Genomic DNA, 18,667 nt, shown 5'->3' on the forward strand with positions numbered 1-18,667 from the left:
CATACCTAGGGCAGATGGGAAGAACTAATAAGGCCAACTCCAGGCACACCAACTCTACCTTTCATTCATTGTTCGGCACACCTAAATGGAGCTGGGGCAGACGATCAACTTGGATGAAAGTGATCTCAAAATGCCACAACCACTGGTTTATTTCAAAATACATTGAAAATTTCATCAAAGAGGATGGCATTACCAGCTTAGCATGTAGAAGACTTCTTTGAATACCAACCAATAAGAACACAAAATTGCCATGAAGCTGCTTATATTAGGATGACCTGTAGGAAGAGGAGCTTGGTCCTAAAATGAGGGTAACAAATCGTTAATGTTTTATATATTTTATTATTGTTACTGTTATTTCTCCTGTGATTATTATGATTGCAGAATAAAAACCTCTAAAATCAAACTAGTGCATCAATACTTGACCTGAAGATGATATGCAGAGCTGGAATGCTGGCAAAACTGTTGTCAGTTAAGCAACAACAAATGCAGTGAAAACTGAGATAATGAAGTCTTCACATTTGACTACATATCTGCATGCCCAATTATCCTTAAAATAAGTAACATATTAGCAGTCTTTAGCAGAAAAATAAGAAAGATAATAATCAGGGCTAACCTATAAAGTTAATCATCGAATAAATTAACTCCTTACTCAAACCAATTTTACATATTGAACAATTTTGTCAATTGTTCTATTTAAGATATGGACAGTAAAAATTTCAACTGTGTTTCAATGTTTATTAAAATATCTCCCAATAATTATTTCAACTACAAAAATTTGAATTTGCAAACGAAAAATTTTACAAAATCTTCAACAATGTTACAGAAAAGCACTATACATTCAATAAACATATCTACCACAGTTCAATTTGGCTTTAACTTGGATTTGGTATAATTAACAACAGCTCTCAATCTGGATAATCATCAGGTCTAACATTTAATACATAAAATATGCATAATAAATTCCATTTTTTAAATGGAGTAACATAGAATCATATACATTAAGCAGTGCATGAAAAATTATATCCAAACAGCAGCTAGACTACAGTTCAAATTAATTTTTTTAAACTTATCTAATTATAAAATAAGCCATATTTCATCATTAAATGATCTTTATAACACAACCTCTGTAATGAAAGTCTTATAATGAACACAATGACTTCTGAGGATGAAGTTGATTGTAGCAATGAACCAAATACAAATGTATGATGAAGAATATTCCTTGAGTAGTTTAATGGATTTATATCAAAATTCCGATTGAACAATTAGGATGATGTTCCATATAGACATATGGGCTTATATGTTCTTTTTGCATGACAGTGCCACACTGTCTAGAGATATGGCAATATAACAAGAAAATGTCAGAGCTGCCAGCTTTGACGTTTATCAGACTAAATGGAAAACTTCAGTGGAAGAATATACATATGTATATAAATATTGCATTTGAATAAAGGACATTGCACATTATAATGTACACTTGGTTCAAGTCTCATTGTTTGGGAGTATAGACCCATTTTACAGTTCTTTCTAGAGCACTGCTATACAAATACATATTGAGTATGCCCCAGAAATAAATATAAATTCCCTTATGAATACCACAAAACATATTTCCAAAATAAAATTCTGAGTATAGAAAATCTAGTTTCATTAGAACTGTTTCAAGCAATTAATTTTTTCCCAAAAGAAAAAGGCTAATTCAACTTAATCATACAGTGTAACTTCATTGACACTCTGTAGCTGGCATAAAGTCAACACTGCAGACACTTTTCATTTCTGTATTGATGGTTCTATGGTTTTACATAAAACTATTATGCATTTCTACATGCTTAGAAAAAATTACCCATTTTGTAGGGAATGTAACACATTTACTGTCAAATGATTAGAATATTTATTTAAACGTTTTTAATTTTTATTAACATTTAAATGGATGCAATGACACCTGTAATTGGAGCAGGGAAATTCCCTGTACTTATAAAAGAAAATGAACACTTCATCCATTGATGTAAGACATTTAATGATTAGAAAAGATTGATATAACTTGCATGTTAAATCTGTAATTTTGGAATGTGTTGTACTTGCTTTGCGCTTTGAGATTGCTTTGAGTATTGCTTCACAAAATGTCTTCCTTTCTCAATTTTCCCCTCAGGCACTCCCCTGCCATCATATTTCACATCTTTAAGTAAGCTCCTTCTCCATGAACTAAGTGCCAGAATTTTTTCCTGGCTATCTCGAATTTCCTTAGGGAGTGTTTGAGCTTTTGCATTTGATAATTAGTCATTGCTAAACTACAATCAATCCTTATTCACTTACTAAAACTGCTATTAAAAACTAGCATTCATGTTGATTATGGTATTCCATGGAAAACATACTTCCCTTCTAAGCTACAACCTCTAATACAAATAATTTTCCTTTAATGGTTCGTATCCTAATAACCTTCAGTTTTCTATATCGCCTTGATGGCTTGCAGGATATTTTCTGGGTATACTGTAAACACCATCATTTTATCCCTTATTCATATCAGAGATTATCTTTAACAACACTAGAATACCCATTCCAATAACTATAGTGAGCATTAAGCATTATGAAAATCCTATCCATGAACTGCAAGTGGTAACAGTGTTTTAATGCTCTCAAAATTTAAATTGGTTATTAAATTTGAATTTCTCAATGGATGGCTTCACCTACAGGCCAAAATCCTGATGCTCATAATTAGTAGCTAACTCACTACTAGTATTTTTGGAATGAGATCATACGACAGCATTTACTGATGTACACAGTTGCAACACATGAGACCATAGGCTGCTTTATAATTAGAAAATTATTCCAAAATAGCATTTTTTTTAATGATCACATTGTTTTTTTTAGGATGGTGCTCAAAACATGAGAATTGTTGAGTATTTTAATGAATTTCCCTGATTTTCTCAGGTTTGTAGCCACCCTGGTAAGATCACATTTTACTTCCACAACATCATCATATGCATTCACATAATATTACCCCAATATCTTTCTTCATACCTAAAGACTGACCTCATGAACTTCGGGTAATCCAGCTAGAACATACCCAATAAACCTGGTTGAGAATTCTTGTTAGAAATAAATATAATCTTTCGGCTATGAAATGTTACGTTAATGCTCATACTACGTTCACTTAATACACGTTTTGTATTTTTCAGAGTCAAAATGTAGAAGACTTCCTGAGGTGAGTGCAAAAGAAAGTCTTTTCTTTAGTTTCAGTCTTTGCAGTTTTCTTCTCTATAATGTTTTTAATAACATAATCCCATAAATAATTGAGAGCTGCCACGTTAAATTTGTGCTTACAAGCCATGAAAGTGCATAACAGACATCAACACACAAAATTAATCCACTTCAAACATTTAACAACCAACACATCAATATTTGCTCAATTGGAAAGTCAAGAAAATGAGGCTCTTCAAGTACAGTTAACCAGGTAATCAATTCACTAGACACTCTGGGTGTAATCCATGTAATTTTTTGGACTTAGTGAGTTAAGTTATCAACCAATTGATGCAATTCATATAGCATATATGCACAGAATATCTAATGGCCCATGGGTACCGGGTAGTTACAATAATAATAATAATAATAATAATAATAATAATAATAATTTTACATCTATCATGTGTATCTGATGTGTTTAAGCCATGAGTGCATGCTCAAAACAACATTAAAATCATAAGCATAAAGTAAAAATCACTATATTAATAAAGAATATGCTTTTACCTTTCTATTAAAGTGGCAACAACATTAGCCTTGACCTGCTGCCAACCTCAATTTTATGTGAAAAAGTAATTCTACACCTTAAGGTGGATAAACAAATTTCAAAAATTCTCCATGTCCATCACTTTTTAGGTCATCAATATTTAGCATGCATTTTCAGGAACATTTGCCAAGGAGAAGGTTGCAGAACCATCTCTGATACATATATCACTCAGCTATAATTTATTCAAGCATCCCCTCCCAGGAGAGGTCTAGATTTTGGCAATCTTTACATACATGCCTTTTTTGTTCCATGCAAATTTTTGGCTGCACATGCATTTTAACCTGTATTTTATATCTCTAGCCAATTGACTTGGTTTTTGCTTTAATTAGTGACCTACTTTGGCTGCCGATATATCTGGTTTTAATTAGATTAATATCATTGGAATCAGTTTTGGAGCCATGTTTGTGCCACAATCTGATTGAAATGGTTAACTCCCACAGAAAAGAAATTAGCCACAAAAAGTACAAATGCATACAAAATATGAATGAGCAAGCTGAGACAGAGGAAAACATATGTGCTAATTCTTAAAATATGAATGCAATTCTAGTTCAGGATTTTTATGGAATTTTTAATCAATTGTAATATCAAACTGACACTTATGATTCAATATTTGGACCTGATATCACCAACTTCATTTACAAGTAAATCACAGGAAAATTCACACAAATCACATCTCGGGCATTACTTGTAATATCTACATTCTTGCTATATGTTATATCTGGATTCCATTGTTTGTGCATTAATGAATAGATTAGGAACATTTACTTAGTCACGTGAACATGAAATTACCTCTAAATTTAATTATGGAAACAGTCTTATGTAATATTTTTTCAATAAATTAAGTTGGTACATGGTGAAAAGAAAAAATATTCAAAATGGTTTCAAAATTCTTAAGACTAACATTCAACTGAGCAGGAGATATTTAAAATGATTTTTCTAGTGAAAATTTGGCCATGTCTTTCGTCACAGTAATTATGATCAACCTTCGAAGAAGTTTCTTACCAAGTTATCAAATGATGATATCTTAGCTACTAGTTTTCAAGAACTAAAAGGTATGCACTCTTTCAGCCAATTAAGCCATTATGAAAGATACCATTCACTGATATTGGTCAACCACGTGACCATCATTGGAGAAAGAAAAGTATATATGTAAGGGGTTTGATATGGTACAAGATCAGTGGAGAGCCATTATCAGTGGTCAGAAGTACCAATAGGTGGTCACCTAATTGACAAAAATAGCAAAGCTTTTGATTTCTGTCTTCCATAATACCTTTATTGACTTAAAGAATATATAATACATTTTAATTTTTCCTTGAATGCATGCAAAATACTTCATATACCTATCTAATAGTAACCCAATTCAGGCATTTATTTAATTCTGGCTGATAGGGATCCTTTAATATTTCATAATTCGTCCTCCATTCATTAAAAAAACTGATTACCTGGGATTCACCCAGAGAACTGGAATATGCATGGTTAACTGTGAAATTGATTACCTGGAAACACCAAAGAAACATTGAGCTCTACGGGGCAATGGCACATCTTTAAGGCTACAATATATGTATAATTACTAATACTGGCATTTTATTAATGGTATTCTAATTTTCCATTTTCAAACACAAAACATCACCTTTGAATAAAATAACTCAGATTAAAAATTTATCTGAACTCTCTAATATCCTAGGCAAATACTAAAAAAAAAAACTATGAATCAGTCAAAAAAATATGATAAATGAACAAAAGCTGATGAATTCACATGATCTTGAAAACTGAAGAGATGGGATGCTTGAAATGTTTCATGGAAGCTCCAGTTACAAAAAAATATTATTGGAGTTTGATCCCTTTGCGTTCCTTTCATTATAATAGCAAAAAGATTAATTAGACATTTCAGGTAAATTCAGTTCTCAGAAGTCCCTTATGACAATGTATTTGCTTGTTTTATTGCAGTTTTGGACGTGATGCATCTGTGTGCAATTGGAATTCAGATAAAGGCTTATCAAAAGTTAACCAAAAATTATATTGCCATTAAGGTACTTCGACAGTAGGAACAAATGTGAATTAGGAGACAGATAAAAGACCTAGGAGATATGGACCTATGAACACAGAGTCTAAATTCTTGAGCATGTGGCAAATGTTTCCATTTGTGGATATATCTCTAAAAAATAAATTTGTGCAATATAATATTTACTACATAACTGTCTAAGCATTTGCTCGATAAATATATCTATAAATGAGTTAAAAGTCAATCATAATAGGTATCTTGACCCAGAAATCAGACTTTTGTGCCCCTAACCAGGATTTAAAGCTTTGAAATATCAATAGACTATGCTTACTTTGGCAAGATATGAATGTTTAGGATGTATTACTCTATTAAAATGTCAACCACTGCATTCTCTACACTGCTTTTGGCATCATAGCAAGGGCAGCTCCACATGCAGCATCTCCAGCTGAGGTGAATATCACTTCCAAGTGGCTTTCAATTTGTTCCCCATCGCTCCCCTTTACAACTTGTTCATACCTCTCCTTCACACAAGACTGCAATACTTTGTTCCTTGCCAGCGCAGATCCAACGCCCAACAGTCTCTTGATACCACTTGACAAGAGCTTCTCTTTGGGCATCATCCTTTTGCAAACAATAAAGGAAAGCTGAATAAATTCACAGGATATGAAATTTTACTGGAAATTAGAAGCTTACACATCCACTGGTACACTGATCTATATATGAGGGCTGTCCAGAAAGTAACTTATGTTTGCGTGCAGCGAGTAAAGTAGAGGGGGGAGCTGAATGTTTGCCGTTTTGACACACTTACTAGGGCAATACACCTTGATCTGCGGTTTAGAAGGCCAGGCTACTTGTTGTTTGTTTACAGTAGCAAGCCAAAATTAACAATATAATTGGAAATTACACCAAATGTAAAATCTGTGTTGTGATAAGGTTATTACTGGCAATAAACTTCAAAGCTGCTGACATTCATCGGGTGATAGTGTTGTGTGTAGTTCAAGAATGAACGGACATATATCCATGATGCCCAAGAACTGGTCATCCGTCAGTTCACCTGTTACAAGGCTAGGCCGACCACTGTGGCCCTCGTCATGAACGTTGGTGTGACCACTTTTAAACTGAATGCACCACTGCCTCACTCCGCCTTCACTCATAATTCTGTCTCTGCACGTTTCACAAAGTTGCCTATAAATTTCAATTGGCTTGTGGTTTTTGCCAGCAAAAACTTAATCACAAATTGCAACAACTCATGGGATTTTCTATTGTAGAGCACATTTTTAAAGTTCGCAGTGAGCCCCGCAGTCTGCACACTACCACAGCAGGATGTGCACTGTGTGTAGGGATGTTTAGACCCCAAGCTAGTGGCTCTAGGCCTACCCACCATCATGCTAGGCCAAAACGTAAGTCACTTCCTTGACAGCCCTCATATCTACATGATGAACAAAGTCCTGAGGAATATGAAATGAACTGGTAAAGCAAAAAAATACTGAAAATGGACATTCTGTGCCATTAATTCCATTATTTATAAGTTGAGCCAGCAGATAAAAAAATGCATCAGAATCATGACACCATATGCTATTGAAAATTATTTCTGACAAAAAGACAGTAAATTTTTGGCGACTCCGAAATTTTAGCTATTGCAGATAAATCATAAAGAAAATTGAGGTGCGATTCAGGGAGTTAACAGCATTTTAGGGCTATTCTTACCAAAAAATTAATGATCAGATTGACCTTTAATTCAAACTAACATATGATATCTTATTAACTATAATATCATCCACGTCAAAAAAAAAATCTTCAACACCTAGTATCATATATCAGTAAACAAAATGTAATGCAATTACCTGTGTATATTATCCACTAGACCAACACATAGGGCCTTGGTGATAGGGCCAAGCCCTAAACTAGATGGACCAATTCCTTCTATGCATGCTCTGTGTTCTGGGCAATGCCTCTCTCCAAACAGAAGTGGTTGGATTTTCATGGTTGAGCTTGCTCCCTCTTCAGCTTCTCCAAGTTTTAAGATGCACTCCCATACTTTTGCTACAACAAAAAGGATGGAAAAAATATCAATGGAAGATCTGATGCAGAGTATACAATTACATCATGATGAAATATATCCAAATAATGAAGCCACACCAATTATTTCAATCGTAGAAGTTGCAAATAAGCAATTATCTCTTGAATCAACACTGATATGAACCTTTACTTTTTTGGAAATAGAGGCACTTTTGGTGGTGCAAATTTCAAATCTTAATTATTAATTATCTTTACATTGTTTTCAGCAATATTTGTAAAAGCTACACATCATATTTTTGGCAACTTCGGAATGAGCTATTAGCAAACTAGTGATAATTTGCTACAAGGCAGATTTATTGTAAAGTCATAGTCTAATAAATGTAAAAAATTGCTTGATTAACAAACCTTGAGGCACACCATGCTTCCCTCCGGACAGCTCACCGACCCACCTCTGCAATGCTGCCACATAGGCAGCCAATACATTTCCCCCATTCATGGAGGCAGCCACGGAAAGGTAACGGCCACCAAAGTATGGGAAGTACTCCACCATTTCTGAGGAGCCAGTGGACCCTTCTTCCAGGGTTGAGAGGGGTGCCGGGTGGAATCCCTCCGGCATGACAAAAGCAAGTTGGGCAGAGGTGGACACATTCATCACAGCATCCGTCTCAGATACCAGCGTGGCCAACACAGAACATGGTAAATCTCCAAGGGCAGCACCTGGAATGAGGGGATTTTCCCAAAAAGAAATGGTATATGGCACATACATAACGTATAATAAGACGAGGAGTTTCAAATACGTAGGTAGCAAGAAAAGGTAACTGATGCAGGGAATTTCACCAGTAGTGTTCCTCCAAGACCTCCAAAATCAAACAGTACATATGTATATAAGTAGGACGCGGTAGTCCAGGTGGTAGAGCGTTGGACTACTGACCAGAGGGCCAGGGTTTGATTCCTGGGCAAGGCACTCTGGGCACCTACAGCTCCACCCAAGCTATGTGATTTTTCGGGTACCTGATCTTCCTGAGAAACCATAACTGGCACAGGGAAAGGAGCTGGCCCACCTACCCTGATGTGTGAATTTCACACCCCGTCGGGCTTAGTACTGGATGAACTCTACCATCACCTACCAAACTGACCTTCGGGTTGATTACTGTATTTATGGTTTTTGTAATGTATAGATATGTTAATATATATATATATATATATATATATATATATATATATATATATATATATATATATATATATTTTTTTTTAAGGTAATCTACCGGTTAAGGTAGATTTTTGGATGGACACAACTACCAAACAAATATTTTATTACTCCTAACAAAACACAAAATCCATCATCCTACTCTATATCAGGTCCCTCTTCATCTCTGAGTACTTTCTTCCTCCCTTCATCCCATCCAACATCCCTATCCTGTTCCTTCCCTTTCCTCTTTTGCCCAACATTCTACCCTCCATCACAGTCTTCAACATCCCACTGCCGGTCAACACCCCCTTCATCCACTTTTCCTGCCTCCATAGGATTGCTCCCAACAAACCCCTCTCTTTGCCCACCATACCAAGTACTTTCTCATTTGTTTTCTTCTCTGTCCATTTCACCTTCTCCATTCTTCTCCACACCCACATTTCAAAAGCCTCCAATCTACGTCTATCCTCCTGCTTCAATGACCACGTTTCCGCACCGTACATAGCTACGCTCCATATCAAAGTTTTTACGAGTCTTTTCTTAACATCCTTACTCAAAGTCCCTGTCATCAACTCCCTCCTCCTTGTGAAAGCCTCTTTGCCTAGCGCAATTCTTCTCCTTACGTCCCTACTACTTTGACCGTGTTGGTCCAAGACACTACCGAGATACGTAAACTGTTCTACCTGCTCTAGTTTTTGCCCTCCTATTTTAATGTTAATCTTGGCCTTTTTCTTTCTAGAAAATCGCATAACCTTTGTTTTATTAATATTGATTCTCATTCCATACCTGTCGCACTGAATTTCCAATTCATTCAGCAATGCTTGCAGCCCCTTGGCTGACTGACAAACTAAAGCTTGGTCATCAGCAAACCTAACTGATTTTACGAATTCCCCGCCCACTTTCATTCTTACCTCGAGTTCTTCCCATGCCTCTTTGATCATTTCCTCTGCATACAGGTTGAACAGCAACGGTGATAATGGGCAACCCTGCCTTACACCCCCTCCTAACACTGCCCATCCTGACTCCTCGTTTCCCACCTGCACCTAAGCAGTCTGAGACAAGTACAGGTTACGGATTAGCCTCCTTTCCCTCCAATCTATTCCTATTTTCTGCAATAAACTCATTAGTTTTTCCCAATTCACTCTATCAAACGCTTTTTCGAAATATACGAAACAGGCAAATACCTCCTGGTTGTGTTCTATATTCCTCTTGATTAATAATCTCATTACTGCAATGGCATCACGCGTACCTCTCCCCTTCCTAAACCCAAACTGATCATCCCCTAAGTAATCATTTGCCCTACTCTCTATCCTTTTGTTTATGATCCTAAGAACAACTTTAGCTTTTTCGGAATAGGAACTAAAACTGATCTCACAAAGTCTTCCGGCCAGATTCCCTCCTCATAAATACTACGGATCAGCCCATATAGCCTCTTCCTCCTACACTTTCCTAAGCATTTTAAAAGTTCCACGGGAATGTTATCCACCCCCACCGCCTTATTTAGTTTCATCTCCCTTAATGCCCTTTCTATCTCATTGTCTAGTATGCCTGGACCTAAGCTGTCTTCCTCTACGTCATTTTCTTTTTCAATGTCTAACTTTGTTGGTCTGAGTTCTTTACTATACAGTTCTTCTATATACTCCTTCCATCTCTCTTGGATCTTTCCTGCGTCAACTATTACCTTACCCGCATTATGTCTGTTAGCATAGCTCTTCCTTTCTTACTTCCCGATAACGATTTAACTTTGCTGTACAGCGCACCCATTTCATCCTTCCTCTGCAGACTTTCCATATCCTCGCACTGCGTCTTCCACCATGCTTCTTTTGCTTTATTTGTTGCCTGCCTCAATTTATTGTTCAATTCTTTGCACTTCATTTTGCCTAATTCTGTATTTATATTCTTCCATTTTTGCCGCTCATCCATCTTTGTAATCATCTCATCCGTGATCCATGGTTTCCTAGTCCTTTTAGCGTTAACGGTTCCAATAGTGTCTTTTGCGGCTTTAGACAACCCTTTCTTGATCATTTCCCATTTTTCTTCGATAGTACTAAACCCTTTGCCATCCTCCATGATTTTCTCTACCGCCTGTTTGTATTCCTTCCTTTTCAACCCATTTAACGCTTCTACATTCCATTTTCGAACTCGCCGCCCCTGCCTTATCTTTTTGAAACGTACGCTACATTTCATAACAACTAAATTGTGGTCTGAGTCCGCATCCGCTCTCGGGAAGCTGTGGGAATTTATCACACTGTTCCTAAACCTGTGTCTAACCAGGATATAATCTAGCTGATATCTTCCTGAGTCACCTGGCATTTTCCATGTATACCTGCGTCTTTTGTGGTGTCTAAACCAAGTGTTGGTGATGACTAACCCCTGTCTCCTGCAGAACTCAACCGCTTTCTCCCCGCTGTCATTCCTCGTGCCTAAACCGTAGTCCCCCACTTCATCACCATCTCTTCCTTCGCCTACCGTCGCATTCCAATCCTCCATCACTATCAAATGTTTCCCTGCAGGAACACACGCGATCATGTCCTCTAACTGATCGTATATCCTATCGACCTCTTCTTCCTTATGGTTGCTCGGTGGCATGTATACCTGAATAATAACTAAGTTCGTCGGTTCTGCTTTTATCTCCACTAGTAGTATTCTATCTGTTACCTGCTCTATGTTGACTACGCTTCTTCCTACCTCTTCATTTAATATATATATATATATATATATATATATATATATATATATATATATATATATTAAATGAAGAGGTAGGAAGAAGCGTAGTCAACATATATATATATATATATATATATATATATATATATATATATATATATATATATATATATATATATATATACTCATATATACAGAAACATATATAAGGAAAAGGGATAGGAACACACATAAAGGACGAACACAATAGAGGTGGGGAAGGTGGAATCGAACGGATCACAAGAGTAAAAATATTTTCTTGACCGGGACTCGAACCTTGGATCTTTCCACTTGCCGGGCAGATGCTCTTAACCACTTGAGCTATCGAGGAAACGTAATTTACCCTGAGATCCATGGGTCTAATATGTCGCCAAGCGCCCCGATTCTTTAGCCAAGAGATGGCGTCAGGGGGCTGTTTCACCCACCAAAGGAGAAATACACCACACACAAGAGGGAAATGACAGTGGGTTAGAATTCATACAACATCATACAGGAAAGGAACAGTGCGTTTCGTGGCACGCATAGCCAGAAGAAAGAGATGAGCCACATTGGCCAAATGCACATTCAAACACGAAATCCCGCCAAACGGCAAATAAATACTCATATATACAGAAACAGATATAAGGAAAAGGGATAGGAACACACATAAAGGACGACTCTATTGTGTTCGTCCTTTATGTGTGTTCCTATCCCTTTTCCTTATATCTGTTTCTGTATATATGAGTATTTATTCGCCGTTTGGCGGGATTTCGTGTTTGAATATATATATATATATATATATATAACATATAAATATGTATGTGTGTGTGTGTGTATATATATATATATATATATATATATATATATATATATATATATATACACACATACATGTATGTGTATATATATAGATGATTTCGTCCACGTAACACAGAAGTGCTGAATAGTACATTACACAGTAACAAACAATATAGAAATACAAAAAAAGATCACTCACACGTTATTTCCTGATCATTTCGACGGAATTCTACTACGTCTTCATCGGAAGATAGAGAAGTAATGACTGCTGGAATAGTAAGGGTGAGGGGTGCGAGAGAAAAGGAAGGGGGCCAGGGGAAGGGGAGAACGGGAGGCGGAGGAGGGGTGAGAGGAATGGTTGGGGAGAGGAAGGGGAGAGGAGATGCTAGAGGGGAGCAGAGATACAGAAGGAGGGAGAGGGAGGAGGTGGAATTGACACAAAATCGGAAAAGAAAACAATCTGCCCACTGCAACTATGGCAACATCCGAGACCCAGGTTTCAACTTACAAAGTCTTGGTCAAGACCCTGCAAGTCGAAACAAAGGCCACGCATACCAAAACTCATGAGGAAAAACAAAGCGTTCAACTCCCCGATATGCATCGCTTCCTCAAAGTAACAATCTTAGGCCACTCTCATCAGTGAACGACATTGAGGCCCGAATGCTGATAGGCCATACAGATGTAAATAAATACCATTTCAAGAGTTTTAATTCTATAGGGTTATTGGATGTGGGAAGGGACGCTAGGACGGAAACATTGTAAAACTGGTTGAAAGGGGTATTATGATGGGAAGCATGTTTAGGGATGGGGAGACCTGCAGACTGGGAGGAGGCATTGCATGAGGCACGGTGGTAGTTAATCCTAATGTTCAGTGGTGTGGAACATTGGACTATGTAAAAGGACGGGCAGAGTTTACAGGTTAGAAGATAAACAACATTCTTGGAAGTGCAAGAGGAGTGGGGGAAGGGCGGGAGAGAGTTAAATGGTGGGATGGAATGGGGTGGAGTGGTGAAATTAGGGCAGGTTTTACATCTTCCTCGATGACATTGAGTGGGTAGCAGTAGTAGTTTTTAGGGGAGGCGACCGACAGCTAAGGTCATTTGCGTCATAGGGGATGGATAGGAAAGGATGAAGGGTGGAGAGAAACCCGGCGTCGGCATTAGCCTACTCTTTACGAAAGGCACCAAGGGGTCCGCAGTTTAACGTCCCATCCGACGGACGGCGTACTCACTCAAAGTGCCCTCCACAAAGCACCTCAAGTAGGGATCGAGATACCTCTGAAAAATATTTAACAACGCCGGGATTTGAACCCGCGCCCTCAGGGTGGGAAGCCAGTACGTTAGCCCCCGCACCATCTCGATCCCCGACATTGAGTGGGTATGGCTCTGGGGTGTGAGGGAATTTTGAGAGCGGCCTGGTGGATTTGAGGATATCTGCTAGGTTGGCAGGACATTTGAAGGAGACAGAGGGGCATTTGGGAAGAAGGTTGGAGGAAGTCTCACAGACATCATAAATTTTGCCAGAAATCTTAGATGGCGACATTTCTGGGCGATGCAACCCGCCACTCTTCAATACCCCCCCCCTCTTCAATACCCCCGCACACACACACACAGCGCCCTCACTAAGTTCCGCTCTCTCACACACAAATAAACACAGATACCATTGTTAAAGGTCTGATGTACAGGACAAAGTTCTGTTTTTGGATTAAAGAAAAATAAAAAAAAAATTGGACATAAATATCATTCTAATTTCTGCATAACTTGCAATAGGTGTTAAAGTTGGCAAAGCAAAATCACTGCCAATGAGGCATAGAAATATTAATTAAGTTGAAATTAATTTGTTACTTAATTTTTGATAAGCTAGCTTCACTAATATTTATGGAAAGTCATGCTGTGACAAATGGCACATAGCTCACCAACAGGTGTTCCAGCAGGGATTCCATACCAGGAATTAACTAAATGTCCAGCAACAGAACCTGATTTAAGAACCATGGGTGGCAATAAGTGGACAGGAAAGTCGTTTTCTGCTAGCAGATCAGTCTCCCAAGACATGGCTTCTGTGTCAAAGTAACCCCAACTTGCAGCATTCTGAACTGACATCACAGCATGGGGAAGACTATTCAAAGGAAAAGAAGAGAGATTATGATCAGTCAAAACTCTGCTTGAAAAGAACTCAATTTAATATTAGCATTGACCCTTAAGAAGTCAATAGTTTTTTGCAACTTAAAAAAATCTCCCCATTTAAAAAATCTAATTTAAGGTGAATTTCATGCAACAAAGCTGACCGTGGAAGCCTAAAATTTGTGAAATTCTAACTTAATGTAGAAAGATAAAAAACTAAGTAAAAATAACATTTTATAAATAAAAAACACATTTATTTAAAAATATTTTTTATCCAAGCCTATGTTTTGATACACACACTTAGAACATAACTTCTACAGCTTATTGAAAGCTGGATTTCATATTCCATACCTGTTAAGACTTCAAGAATGTTCATAGCCTCGAACTATAATAATATATTTTTAAGATTTGCAGCAAAGAAGTTCTTGATACACAACGAGAATGGTGAATATGTTAATACTATGAAATGTCTAAGCTTGACCACTCTTGAAGCTAGAAGAAAAGCATTCTTTAATATATTTGCATAAAATATTACGAAAATTAAGTAATTTGCTACTCTGTTCTCACTAGTCTCATTTACAGTGCTGCCTGAGAAGAATAGGCTCAACACTTATGCTTTTCAGACTCTATTACAGAATAATTATTCTTTTTCTCAACCCATGTACAGTGCAAAAGTAACATTGGTCATTGCAATAGAGCTCTAAGCGCCCTCAAAAACTATGCGAAAAATAATGTCTCATTAGACTGTAATACTTCTTTTACATCTCTTACATCATTTTATCTTAAAACAAGTCTGTCTTTCTCTCCTTAACTTGTCTCATTACCTGATTTTACCTAGCATCAAGTTTCCTTTTGTACAGGATTTGACCCGGTAGCATAAACATATTACAACTATGCATTTCAGCTTCCTCATCCAGCATGCCGTATTTCCAAAACATAGCCTATACATACAGAAAGCAGGGAGAGAGATGAAGGATGCCTGCCTTCCAAGTATTACTACCAATCAATGCATATTTCATGCCTGTTGTCTTCCGGTCCCTTTGGCTACACCTCTCCACCCTGCCCCAAGTATTTCTGTATGCACAGGATACATAGCTTCATAGTTAATAGCAGTCAATAATGTTTCCAAAACATTATTAACTAACAGTGAACCTTTCAATTTAGACATTTAGCTGTCTGGGTACAAACAGAAGTCTCAGCCAGATATGAACAAAATACCCAAAAATGCTTTGATGACATAAAATGCCCTATCTAGTCTGATCATTCAGCCACACTGAAAAAAAAGTATTCACCAGACTTGAACTAAGACTGGACTGAAACCGGTTCCCTTATGAATTTATTAAAAAATGAAACTGGAAGAATACAAGTGTTCTATCAGTTTCATCCTGGTATTTCAATTAAGTATGCAAAATGTTAAAATATTCTTTACAGTAACTCAGCTTTCAATCAGATAGGTAGACTCAATCCTCAAGTCTGTTCAACTGATTGAAGCATACAGGCAGACTCATTTGGCTTACTCAACATTATTGAGACAGGCTGAGTTCGCAAATCTTCCTTGATTTTCAAGTCTCTTTAGGATTTTAAGTTTTGTGAGTGTTGAATAACTTGAAACCTGATGACTTACAAAGGTCATCATGCATCCTTGCACTTGCCTGTCCATAACTCAAAATCAATCTTCATAAAAAATAAATGGTATCTCAAAAGCGAAAAGCATGCATTGAAATTGCCTAAGCAATGTATATTTAAATAGGAAATAATGTAGATATAGGGATGATTATTACCCACAAAGAAGAGCAACTATTAAGTCCTGCACAGTTCCAGCCCGAGTGAAGGGACTATTTTGAAGCTTCTGTGGTTGATACCGTTGCTTCCAAAAAAGAGTTGCACACCCAAAACCTGTAGCTACCCTCAGATGAGAAGATTGAGGTTGTGGTAGAGATCTGAGGAATTCTGGACTACAGCGAGAATCTTGCCAGGTGTACACATGAGAGACACTGCCATGAGGAACCTCCAAACGTTGGTCGGTTAGGGCACCAGTGGCTGGAGATTAAAGTTATCAACAATTTAAAACAATAAAAGAGCTTTGTGAGACCATTTTGTAAAGCATGAAGTGATTAGAAAAGGATGAGTGGATTATTTAACCAGATACTTTGAAGATAATGAATTTTTAGTATTTACTAAGCATGCAACTTCAAATAAAAAGGACTTTTTCTTTAGGAGGATAACTTTGGAATAAATAAACCAACTAACCGATATTTTCTGCATGACGCGCTGTAACGTTTGCAATAGCGTCCCCATCCCACAACATAACTCCGTGCATTTGCCCACAGATTCCAATGTGGCTGACATGTCGTAACATATCTTTGGGGAGTCGAGATATGCAGTAATATAGAGCGGACAATATCGTTGGAGCATCTTGTTTGTTTCCTTCAACACCAAGCTAAAAAAAATATGAACTATAAGAGGCATTTACTTCGCAGAGCTGCAAACTGTTTCGGTAGCAAAACCACAGTTATTGCTTATCTCTCATTTTAATATTTTAGGGCAATCCATAAGAGAAAGCCACAAAGATGTATCGATCATTACCGTCATTTTCTTTTCGGTTTTCCATCATATAAGTTTGTATTAGGTAACGCTATGTGAGATAATATGTTATTACCTCACTAGGTACACCTCCGGCCCGTGAATCCTTGACTTGCCGCGAGACAACTTGTCGGGTAGTCCGACTAACTATGGAAGCTTTCACTGAGGTTGTGCCTATGTCTACTCCCAGAATATATTTTTCGTCTGCCATTATTCTGCACACAAATTGTATCCCACCACTCCGTGCTGAAGTCAAGTGCAACAATGGCGTTATTGATTTTGCACCATGCACATCCTTTATAAATGAATATCGTCAGCAATTTTTAAAAGTAAACCCCGTGACTTAACATTTTGCCAATCAGCGTTGAAATTAAATATTAATTTCGTAAGGGCATTCCAATGCCATACCAGCTTAATTTCAGTATTCATTTGTCAATGTTGAGTTGATTTGAAAGATTGAGCGCGTCAGACAGTCGAACGGACAAATCATTCGGAAGTTATAGGTATTGATTACCTATATATCGGCTATAACTCATTTTTGACGGAACTCTTTGCTTAGTTCGAAAAGGATTTCCTTCGAAATAAATAAGTCAATACTAAGAGTGGGCTTGTGATCGAATGCTTTTCTTCGAGGCAAGAATTATTTCCCGAGCCCTTTCATAAGAAAGGCGAAAGGGATAAAGAAGTTGCAATTCGTGCGATTGGAGTGTCATCAAAGGCAAATTGCCTCTTTCAAATCTTTTCATGACAAAAACTGAAAATCTCAACCATTAAAGCAATTTGAAAGATGGGATTCGGGTGCTTCCGAAAGGCCTTCGTGAAAATGTCATATTTAGCGAGGAGAAGGCTGATGGATAGGAATCTAACTAGCAAAAACTACAACTGAAGTTCATTTGACTGCCATGACTTATAGGAGTCATAAACTCAGTTTTTGTATTTCAATGTTTCAATCAAGAATAATTTCTCTTTCTATCCGATGAAAATATAAATTGTATATTGAAGTTTTAAGTATTGAGCAGTTGTGATGTGTAAGTAAAATAGTTTGAATTTCCTGTAGCATTGCCTCTAATTTTATGTTACGTATAAATTAGCGTCCTCAATGGAAGAAAATGCCGATTCAGCTTTATTTTGTTGATTAATAATAAGGAAGACGCAATGGTATCTTCATTACGGTGGAATAGGAACATAATGACTAAATAGTAAAATTTTTCCACTTGATAAAAATTTATTACCGACAAGGTTTTGATGTACTGCATTATTTTCGGGTGATCTAGCAAAGAAGAACTTAACAAAATCTGGTCTGTAATAAATGTTTATCTCGTGGAAAAGTGCTATTATTTGGCCATTACCTCATCACAATACCTATATGTATGTAAATACGCTCCCCTGATCCAAATCCTTGAATTCACTACTGGAACCATTGTCAATTAAATAAAAGAAGTTTAAAAATATATGAAGTGCTTTTAATTTTTCTTATAATATTTTAA

The 18,667-nt window shown here is 37.0% G+C and overlaps 1 protein-coding gene across 2 annotated transcripts; it reads right to left on the reverse strand.

The window, feature by feature from the left end:
• Window positions 1-359: 359 nt before the first annotated feature.
• LOC139692890 (sedoheptulokinase-like) lies at window positions 360-17,575 on the reverse strand. 2 transcript variants are annotated; one of them, XM_071591200.1, is made up of 7 exons: window positions 17,257-17,575; window positions 16,848-17,037; window positions 16,379-16,637; window positions 14,393-14,592; window positions 8,205-8,516; window positions 7,625-7,823; window positions 360-6,401 (listed from the first exon to the last, which is right to left on the reverse strand). In XM_071591200.1, the coding sequence occupies exons 1-7, from the start codon at window positions 17,389-17,391 to the stop codon at window positions 6,173-6,175; spliced, it is 1,524 nt and encodes a 507-aa protein (XP_071447301.1). In that variant the 5' UTR covers window positions 17,392-17,575; the 3' UTR covers window positions 360-6,172. The 2 variants fall into 2 exon arrangements, with proteins under 2 accessions (XP_071447301.1, XP_071447302.1); XM_071591201.1 differs by lacking the exon at window positions 17,257-17,575 and adding an exon at window positions 17,184-17,198.
• Between the last annotated feature and the right edge of the window lie 1,092 nt (window positions 17,576-18,667).

The sequence above is a fragment of the Hetaerina americana genome, unplaced genomic scaffold (assembly GCF_022747635.1).
Source record: "Hetaerina americana unplaced genomic scaffold, ioHetAmer1.1.p SCAF_44, whole genome shotgun sequence".
In the NCBI taxonomy this organism is placed as follows: Eukaryota; Metazoa; Arthropoda; class Insecta; order Odonata; family Calopterygidae; genus Hetaerina; species Hetaerina americana.